General features: G+C 33.6%; 2 protein-coding genes across 5 annotated transcripts; one reads left to right on the top strand and one right to left on the bottom strand.

Annotated features, from left to right (window-relative positions):
• Positions 1–415: 415 nt before the first annotated feature.
• On the top strand, positions 416–3,450 carry LOC110373570 (origin recognition complex subunit 2). Of its 2 annotated transcripts, none has more exons than XM_021330886.3 (8): positions 416–630; positions 751–930; positions 1,232–1,459; positions 1,567–1,658; positions 1,732–1,899; positions 1,987–2,518; positions 2,686–2,916; positions 3,165–3,450. In XM_021330886.3, exons 1-8 carry the CDS (start codon positions 579–581, stop codon positions 3,368–3,370), a joined length of 1,689 nt encoding a protein of 562 aa, XP_021186561.3. In that variant the 5' UTR covers positions 416–578; the 3' UTR covers positions 3,371–3,450. The 2 variants fall into 2 exon arrangements, with proteins under 2 accessions (XP_021186561.3, XP_021186554.3); XM_021330879.3 differs by having other exon boundaries at positions 417–630; positions 745–930.
• On the bottom strand, positions 3,446–9,109 carry LOC110373585 (acidic leucine-rich nuclear phosphoprotein 32 family member A). 3 transcript variants are annotated; one of them, XM_021330899.3, is made up of 7 exons: positions 8,913–9,109; positions 6,894–7,270; positions 6,611–6,696; positions 5,838–5,975; positions 5,597–5,668; positions 5,350–5,469; positions 3,446–5,269 (listed from the first exon to the last, which is right to left on the bottom strand). In XM_021330899.3, the coding sequence occupies exons 1-7, from the start codon at positions 8,958–8,960 to the stop codon at positions 5,187–5,189; spliced, it is 924 nt and encodes a 307-aa protein (XP_021186574.3). In that variant the 5' UTR covers positions 8,961–9,109; the 3' UTR covers positions 3,446–5,186. The 3 variants fall into 3 exon arrangements, with proteins under 3 accessions (XP_021186574.3, XP_021186582.1, XP_021186590.1); XM_021330907.3 differs by lacking the exon at positions 5,838–5,975 and having other exon boundaries at positions 8,913–9,103; XM_021330915.3 differs by lacking the exon at positions 5,838–5,975 and having other exon boundaries at positions 5,597–5,662; positions 8,913–9,103.
• Between the last annotated feature and the right edge of the window lie 1,108 nt (positions 9,110–10,217).

Raw genomic sequence — 10,217 nt, 5'->3', positions numbered from 1 at the left:
TTTTATTTTGCTAAAATGGCTTTATATTGCAATATAAAGATCTTAAAATAAAGCAAAGCTCACTCATATTTTACCATTCGGACTAGGGTACCTATGCAGGCAGGCAAGATGATACTTCAGTCAACCTCGGGACAACCAAAACCTATTTGAGTTTTGTACAGTCATTGGCTAGTGCTATAGTATCACATACGCCTGCACTCACTGCATCTCGTATATTTTATGAAACAAAGTTATCTTAAGAAGTAGTCGCTAAAATTGCAAAAAATGAGTAACGGGATTAACGAGGCTAGTGGAATGACGAAATGGAAGTAAAAGTTCCATCAAGAGATATGGTGTAGGGGTGGTTTTGCATCTATGGTTCATATTTATTTAGTTTTCATGTCTATGTCCATTGTTTAGACCAAAGACAATCTGACTGACATTGACATAATAATAAAAAAACGCGCGCCGCAAGCTAACAGGTGTTTTTGTTTGAGATAATAAAATATATTGCCGGTTGATTTGGTTCGCGTTGAAATTAATTTCATCACCTTGGAACAAACAAACTTAACCATTTTATTCCTATTTATCATATTAATATGGCCAGTGGTGGTTTTCATCTTCGTTTTGGTGATGGCCAGACTAAAATAGGTAAATCATTTATATTTATCACATACTATAAAAGAAAATCCATTCTCATAAAAAAAAAATTACGCTCTTAAAATGGGTAAGTCGATAGTTTTTAAAAAATCCAAGAAAAATCAGTTTCAGATAATCGAGATGAAACAATCGAATCGCCGTCAAGAAGAACGACTAGAGTAAGAAACAGACCAAAGAAGTTCGGTGATTTCTTAGATATAACACCAACTAAGCGAAGACCATACAAGGACATTAGCAGCTCTGAGGATGAAGCCAATGTTGATGATGGCAGTGCTCCACAGAAACCTACAGGTTGGTTTAATATTCAGAAGCCATATGTAATAATGCATTAAATTAAAACATTGATAGATTGATGATGCCAAAAGTATTACATCACAGCGTAAGGTACTCTATTAAGTCTGTAGTTCATTATTGGGGAAGAAAGTTATCTCTATGCTAATACTGAGTGCATGTATGAAATTACCAACTCGTAACTCTATAGAGGCCATCTTTTGGTTTGATTAAAGCATTTTCCATCAGTTAAAAAAAAAATTTGAATCTAATATCTAAACTAAGATAGTATAATATCTAATGTCCACAATATTTTATTCAGCTTTGTTCAGTGAAGATGATGTGGAAGGCCAGGATATGTTTAAGTTTAAATCTCGACACACCAAACAGGATCTACAGAATAAAGTAAAAGCAGCTATTAGTAACTCTCCCAGAGGTGTAGATTCACCAATGAAGACGCCAAGGAAACTACAACATTCAGCAGTCAATAGTCCATTCTCTTCAGTAGTTCAGGCCACGCCTAAACAAGTTAAAGATATAATCAAGAAAAGTAAGTAAACTAAACAGATATCATATTTTGTAGTGTTCTGTTTCCATATTCATAATATTTAAAGTTGTGTTTCTTGTTAATTCATGCAGTTCAATTAAATTTTTCAGGAATTATTCACGAAGTGGAATCTGATAGTGGTGACAGTGATTTTTCTGGAGGCAGCAGTGACTTTGTGCCTGAAGAAAGTGATCACGATGAGGTAGTAAACACATGAAAACCTATTTGTAGATACTATTCCAAAGAAATCTGGTTTAATCTAAAAATTATTTCAGACTGATTCAAATTCATCACCAGCAGCATCCTCAGATGATGAAGAAGAAGAACAACCAAAGAAAGCATTAGGCAAGGCTGTAAAAAACAAAGATAATAAGACCAAAGTGAAAGATTCCGAATATTTTGTCACCCCTGATAACTATTTCATGATGCATTCCAGTAAAAAGGTAACTTTATATTTGCAGTTACAGAATACTTACTACTATGCTATATAATTTTGAACATGTATTGATAAAATGTTTATTTAATTACAGATCGCTACTTCAGATCATACTTTAGCAAGACTTAAAAACTTGAATGTGAATGAAAATGAAATTGATGACATTCAAATTTCACTGGAGCACAAAAAGAGTATAAATGAACTCAACGTAACATACACTCAACTGTTCAATAAATGGCTTTATGTACTCAGTGAAAACTTTAACATTATACTGTACGGCGTTGGCTCAAAACGCTCTGTACTTCAACAATTTCAAAAACAGAAACTGAAAGACTTTCCATGTATTGTAGTCAATGGATTTTTTCCAAGTTTAACCATAAAGAGCATCATTGAAACGATTGTTATTGATCTGCTAGAAAATACCCATGTGCCCTCAAATGTGGGAGACATTGTAAACTTAATTGATACTCAGTTGTCTGAAAATGGCGTGGATCTGTTTCTCATAGTACACAATATAGATGGTACTATGCTGCGGAATGCTAAAGCACAGTCAACATTAGCTAGTATATCACAAATTAAGAATGTTCACACTATTGCAACCATTGACCATATAAATGCCCCATTATGTAAGTATCTACATTTATTTTGTTCATATTTATCAGCTTCTAAGAATCTGCCACACAACTTTTAGTAAAAACCAGTTAAACTGAGTAAAAGGTATATTCTCCCAAGGTTTACAGGCTCAATCCTTTAATTGCACTTTTAGTAAATGTTTTCCGTTTTTTTTTTTCAGTATGGGATCACACAAAATTAAGTAAATTTAAATTCACGTGGTGGGATGTAACAACGTTTGTGCCTTACGCGGAAGAAACTTCGTATGAAAATTCATTGATGACACATCGCAGTGGTGCACTGCAACTGTCTTCTCTGAAGAGTGTTTATCAGTCGCTCACTACAAATGCTAAGGGAATCTTTAAGATAATAATTGAGTATCAATTGGAAAATCAAAAACAACATTACCAAGGTAGGTCACAACAGTTGTAGTCATTCATTATTTATCAAGAAGTTGGATTTAGAGCTGTGTATCTAAACAGTCAGTATTGAAATTTATGACACGTTGGAAGCGTGGCCACGAGCAACTGCGAATTCAGTAGGCCATCTATGGGGATGGCGTCTTAACGAGGCAGGGCTCTTATAATCTGCCAATGTCCTTATATTGCCCATTACACTGACAAAAACACTAACGGTATTTATTTTTCTTTTGGATTTCAGGACTGCCGTTCAAGGATTTGTATTCCAAGTGTCGGGAACAGTTTTTAGTAAGTTCCGATCTAGCTTTAAGAGCTCAACTAACTGAGTTTCTAGATCATAAGCTAGTGAAAATGAAGCGAACATATGATGGGAGTGAAAATTTGGTAATACCCATTGACAATGTATTAATGCAACAGTTTTTAGAACAGCAAACTAGTGCAAACTGATAATTTGTTGATGAACTAAGCCTGCTATAAATTTAACTGTTTTTGATAAGGAGTAAATAATTAAAAAAACCTGAGTTATATTTAGCTTTTATTTTACAATCCCAGAAATAAAGTCTTAATAGGATTATATATAATATATATCAACAGGCCAAAGTTGTAAATTACTTAAACTTAATGACTTACACAATATAATAAAATTATTAACTAAAATTCTCTTCAACATATCTGGCACGTTCACCATGATGCATCAACCAAACATTTCATTGATATTCATAAGTGCATTAATTGCTATTTTTAAAATTTAAAAAGATTGTAGAAAAATACTCTCTGAACTCATCAGACATCAAAGATTTGATCTAATTAATCAGATTACGATATTTTACTACGCCCATTGAAAATTGTTTTTTGTCTTACTGAAAATGTTCAGTTATCATTAGTGAGATTACGAATAACTTGATATTGCATTTTTGAATCCCATTGTGATTGATTATATCTTGAAATTATTAATCTGCGCATTTAAACAATATTGATAAAATATTGTCACATTAACCTTTGACCGCCAGGCTACTTACTGCTATCTTACTAAAATAATGTACTCAAAACATATTTCTTTTGGACTAGCGTAGATCTGGCTAAGCCTTGACGGTACATTTTAGGGAAAAATGTGTGAAACCGCAGTACAGCTGCAGCGTTTAGTCCGCGCTAGTTCTTAAAAATATGGTCAATTGTCACGGTATTCTCCTCTTAACTAATAAGTAGCTAAATCCGGAGGGAAATAGCACGTCAAATTATAATAAAAGCACTCATTAGATTGTACAAGCATCCAATCATGGTATTAGCTGCATTGTTCATACAAAGCCGTGGCGGCATAAAGGTTAATCATACAGAACTATACAGTTCTCGCAAAACTCAATGGCGGTCGGCAACTGAACTCCGAGCAAAAGTATAAAGCATACCTTCCTCCGCCGATGCCTAAACTTGATTTTCAGGTAAAGTCTCGCGCAATACAGACAGAGAGTTTGGCGAGAATTAAATAACAGATTTAGCGATAAATAATTCTGAGAAAATACAAATAAATATTTATGAGGGCATTACTTTAGCTTTTGTTCTTGTAAAAATATTTAAATCTCCCTCTTTTACCTTATAAACTCGAAATCATGGATGTTGTTGGATATTCCACATTATTATCATAATTATAGTAAATAATTTTCTACACGAAAATTGACACCAATGTCATAGATTTTAAATTTTTAGTATGTCTTTATCAGTCTAACTTGGTCATCAAAAAACAGGCGGCGCCCATATCAGAATTGAAGTTGTATTTCCAAGGGCAATTTTGGAACAGTTTTTTCTAACAATTTACTTATGTTCTTTTCTTACAGCTAATTAATACAATTCATCATAACTGTAGATCAAATGAGAGCTATTTTAACCTATAATCATGCACTTCCATTTCAATGATTAGACTAAAATTAAGCATATCAATAGAATAAAAAATGATTATTACATAAACAATTTAATTGAAACATTAACTGTCGGACAACAAACTACAGATTTCACACAATGTCCATTGGGACATCAACATTAATCAATGATAGAAAAAACTTCAAATTGTACGACGTCCAGGGACGCGTTAACCACTAGAGTGAAAGCAATTTAGTCTAGCCTCATTGGGTATCGGGTATCGATCTCACGAATGACAACTAGTCTACGGGGATGACTGAGGGTTTTCGTGATTGTGAACAGGTTTATTGTCCGATGCATCGGAGCGCTGTACACTTACAAACTAGTAAGATAATTCCGCTTAAGGCAACACTCAATTTTCGTCGTCGTCCTCGTGTTTCCGTTTTTTACCCCGAGTGCTCTCTTCGGGCTCTCCGTCTGCATTCTCCTCACCATCTGTACGATAAAAGCCATGGTGTAAATGGTTTTGCAATGTGGGTATGTTTTTATTGAGGTTTGTATAGATGAATCATTACCTTGTACTTTAGAATTTTGATTTCCCTCACGGTCGTTTTCTACTTCCTCGTCGTCTACATCCTCGTCATCTTCCTCTGCGTCGCTTCCGTCGTATAAAGAACTGGCAGAGCTCTCCTCTTCTGTTGAAAGACAATGTTACAAAATTCATAACAGGGACCTTCACTCCATTTTAAATATAGTAGTTACAACATGATAAACTAGTGATTGATTTCAACAAATATTAGATTTTTACACAGCAGCACTCACCAAGATTATCATTGTAGACTGCACTGAGTGAAACATCCTCATCATCCTCCTCTTCTTCTTCCACATCTGTACCTGAAACAAGTAAATACTGATGAAAATGTATACTAAAAACTACATTTTCACATATTTCAGCCAATTTAATGATAAATACCAATCCAATCCATAGAGAAGCTACCGAGTCTCTTTACATACACAGAACAATGTTACACAAGCATCACTGACAAAAAATAATGATGCTTACTCTTTAAAAGAAAACCCATGTGGAATAGAAGACCATAAACAGTGTATAATATCATTGGAAGAGAGGTTCTCTCGTCTGCTGGTCTTTCTGATATGCTATCATCATTTATCACCAACGGACCCAAATCTATGTCCAAATCTGTAATGCAGTATTTAATATACCCTCTCAATGAATGCTATTGGCTGATCTTGTTTCATTTAAAATAAGCATAGCATTCAGTTAATAATGTGATAGTGTCATATGATTGATGCATGTAGTTTTTACAGAATTGAGGAGTAAGCTTTTATAATTAAGAAATTAAAATTATATATGTCCATAGAAGAAAAAACTGCTACAGTACCAGCATTCTAATATAAGCTACTATTGTCGCCAAATATTGTTTGTGAGATGGAAGTGAGAATTGGTTCGCAGGAAACTTTATGATTTATTTTTTCCATCAATAAAAAAAAATTGATCCACTTCATTTAATATTGCTTCAGTAGTTTGGCGTGAAAGAGCGTTAGACAGTGTAACTTCCACATTAGGAATGATTGCAATATCAAATGAGTATGATGATTCAAATGATGTTATAATAAAAATTTGAGTGATACTCCAGTTGGGGTTTACTTTGAATGATAAAGTGTAATAACACAAACATTACTTATTTAAAAAATGCAACAAACTAATTAACTTCTTGTTATTAAGTATTAACTTAGGTAGAGGTATTAAAAAAAGGGTGGGTCAATAACATCATTTAAGATTTAAACAATCTCATTGTGAAAATGTATACTAACCGTCTTCTTCGCTCTCATTATCTCCATTTAATTCATCTTCTTCCTCTGCATCACTGTCTTCAGCCTCTCTATCTTGTTTGTCAAATCTGAAATTAAAATTTCAATAAGATATATATTATTTATAATTTTGAAATTGAAGTTTCCAATGCAAAAACATATAAAAAGTCTATACAAGTGCATGATCGTAATATGTAATCTTACGGATAGGCATGTTGCATGCCTTTGTTTACAATTAATAAGTTATATTTAAAACTAAAATTAATTAAATAAGTGGTTAACTTACCCATCTAAATATTTTAAGGAGGGGTGAAGTGCAAACACCTTACTCCTGTATTCGTCAATACTAGTGACTTCATTGTTAAACAAATCAAGATTCTTTAAATGTTCAAAGTCCTCCAAAGGCTTCAGAGTATCTAAATCTTTTATTTTGTTCCCTGATAAGTTGAGGTGTGTTAGCTTTTTACACCCGTTGAGAAAGTTTAATCCGTTGGATATCCTGTTGTCAGAGAGCTCTAATTTCCTGAGCTTGGGCAGTTTTGGGAAACCTTTGAGTGTCGTGAGACCAACGTTATTGAGACTGAGATTTTCAAGATTGATATATTCATCTGTTAAACCAACTATATTGGTGCTCCTGCAATTATCCAGGTTTAATTCTTTAACCTGAAAAAAAAAGGAAAATAATAAATTCTACAGTCAACTATACCTACCTACAGTTGCTTGTATGAGAGATGTGGGTTAGTGAAAATAGAAGAATAAATTTTTTGTTGCTTTTATACTAGGATCTGGCTGAATATTTATATATTGGATCTTAAATTTTGGTTAACTTCATAATGTCATACTTAATCCCTAAATAGAACGTGAGTGAAACTTGTAGAACTAGAAAACATTAACCATGTTTTAGATATAACTACCATGAGTACTGCATACCTACCTACACGGAGTAGGTACCTACATAGATCAAGAGCAAGGTTATTCCGTGTTTTATATTTTCGGCGCGTGCATTCTGTACGAGCACGCATGGAAAACACGTTGTATTGGAAAATCATTGTTTTTTTTTATAAGTCTATCAAACCTCACAGAAGTAAAATCTGAGGGGGATTGATATAATGGGTAATGTTACTGGCTTGCTGAGTATTTGTTGAAAGCAAAGTCAAGTCAACCAAAACGTCAAAATGGTGTTAGTTGTCAAAGACACAGGCGTAGTTTGTAAAATCCATGATATGAGTGATTATTTCGGGGAAATATTCATTGAAACATGAAAGGAATGTGTTCGTATAGTAGTTTGTATAACTATATGTATTTGCGGTGTTGTAGTTGCGGATAGAAATAAGATCGTTTTTACTTTGCAATGGCGGATGACACGAATCATCGCGACGCAATAAAAATGGCCGCTATATTGGTAAGGCGTGCGTCAATAATATGATAGCAGTTGGAAGTGTAAATAGACCAAAATATTAACAAAAATATGTTCCGTGATACATATATGCTTATTTGTAATCAACTTGCCAATATTTTCATGACTTTACTGGGAGTTTTCTCTAGCTAGGTGAAAGGGCGCGAAATTATATCATGTAGTGGCTACAGTAGGCAAACTTTATTCTCTTAGCAGCAGAATGTAACAGATGTATTTAGAAGATTTATGGAGCGTAAAATGTAGTAAACAATAATCCAAGTTGTTTGTTATACGGTTTCATGTTTATTGAACGTAATAACTTGGAAATTTCGTAAAATACAATTGACATTGACAACACATTAATCAATGAGCCCTTTTACAAAGCACAAGTTTTCGGGATGAATATTACCTAACAAATAGAAGAAAGTAGAGTGTTATATTCAATTTGATAGAATTTTGAGTTTTAGCCGCGTAATTAGTCTTAAATACAAGTACATAACACGTCCGACATCCATAAGTTTCGACACTTAACCTCAATAAACGAATATATACAATAAGAATGCTTCGTCTGCTTGTAAAATCTTAACAAGACAGGGAATTATTCAGCAGGAAATCTATCGAAGCATAGAAAACAGCAGCCTAGTCAAATACTTCATTAGAATGTATAATAATTAGGTGCACATGAATGAAACGTAACAATCGGCAATGGCTAATTTCTATACATAATAATGCCACATCTTTAATTAGGACGTGGATATACAATCTACTGTATATCTAAATGCCATGAACCGAAGATTATATTGAATAACTAACAATAATCTTAATTTTTAGGTATTACATTTATGTACCTGATGAAATACGTATCGACAAAACATTCCAATAATATATCGAAAAATAGATTTGGTTTACCTGTGAAGGATTTCTTCCTCTTAATTCCAAAGCAACCCTCTTTTCCATCTTTAAGAGTGTGTTGATTTCCAGTTTAAAACACTTTTCGCGTATATAATATTTCTCAAGGAACTAAATCACTAAGCTTGGGTTTCAAAACAGAAGGAAACTATAGATACACGAGTGACGTCGTACTAGAGGCGCCGTCTGGTGGCTAAATAACGCAACCGGATACAGTACAGTTGAGCAATTGATTAATGTTTTTTGATAACGCTATTGAATAAACGCATATAAAATGAGTTTGTTTATTACATAAAAACGTAAAAAATATTATCAAATTATCCGCTGCACTAGAAACTATTTGTTTGAACTATTTAAGGTTAAGATTTTGTTGAGTTGTTCTGGCTTATGTTGGTACTGTGCAGTTGCCAGTGTGACGGCCGAAAGGCGGCATTTACAAAAACTGTTGTGGTACGTAGCCGGCAAAGCGTGTTCGTGTATTTTTGATTCTTTGTGATACTGGATATTGTAAGATTATTAATTGAAAACAAAGTTAATAAATAAACTTCTGAATACTTTTCGTTTTAATTTATGTAGTAAAAGAGTACTTCATAATTAGATATTTGTTCTTGTACATATTCATTTTATTTTATGATCACACTATCAATATTTATAATTATTACTACTACCCACTACAAAGGTTCTTATACAGTACCAATGTAATTTTATTTTTCCAGATTTGTTTAAGGAAAGTAATAGTTTTGGAAATAGTGTGGAGAAGGATAGTTAAGACTTAGGTTAAAAGGTGGTTTATCTTGCTGTCAATTATAACGGGATTGTGGAACCTCTTAGGCCATTTTTAAATTGGCTTAAGTTTTTTTTGAGTTATTATATTTTATTTCAAATAAACAAGTAAGAAGCAAGTATGATATGATCCTATGTATGTGATGTAAACAAGGCGACATTGACGCATTACAACAATTATTGTGAATTTGTATGAGAACATGCGTTTACAAGATCTAGACGCCAAACGCCAAATACGGAAGACCGATGATGATGATTCAATAATTGTTGTCATCATCATCATCATGTCGTCCAAGCCGTATCCGGCGACGGCGACTCCTAAATGTCTAACCCGGGTCGTTGTTATGATAGGCTCTAATGTGGCTAGCAAAAACGAACTTCGATCTAAAGGTCCGGCTACATGGCACACAAAATAACTGACCATCAGAATTAACTGTGTAGTTGTAGGAGGGCTTTGGTCGGGTCTTCCGTATTTGGCGTTTGGCGTCTAGATCTTGTAAACGCATGTTCTCATACAAATTC

The sequence above is a fragment of the Helicoverpa armigera genome, chromosome 12 (assembly GCF_030705265.1).
Source record: "Helicoverpa armigera isolate CAAS_96S chromosome 12, ASM3070526v1, whole genome shotgun sequence".
Taxonomy (NCBI): Eukaryota; Metazoa; Arthropoda; class Insecta; order Lepidoptera; family Noctuidae; genus Helicoverpa; species Helicoverpa armigera.
Note: the sequence above shows the minus strand (reverse complement) of the source record. Positions and strands in the feature narration are given on the sequence as shown.

Coding starts and splice junctions, on each gene's coding strand:
- LOC110373570 (XM_021330879.3), top strand. CDS start 579: ATGGCCAGTGGTGGTTTTCATCTTCGTTTTGGTGATGGCCAGACTAAA. Junction 931..1,231: donor TGCTCCACAGAAACCTACAG/GTTGGTTTAATA, acceptor TATTTTATTCAG/CTTTGTTCAGTGAAGATGAT. Junction 1,659..1,731: donor AAGAAAGTGATCACGATGAG/GTAGTAAACACA, acceptor AAATTATTTCAG/ACTGATTCAAATTCATCACC.
- LOC110373585 (XM_021330899.3), bottom strand. CDS start 8,960: ATGGAAAAGAGGGTTGCTTTGGAATTAAGAGGAAGAAATCCTTCACAG. Junction 7,271..8,912: donor GAGGAAGAAATCCTTCACAG/GTAAACCAAATC, acceptor TTTTTTTTTCAG/GTTAAAGAATTAAACCTGGA. Junction 5,669..5,837: donor CATGGGTTTTCTTTTAAAGA/GTAAGCATCATT, acceptor TACTTGTTTCAG/GTACAGATGTGGAAGAAGAA.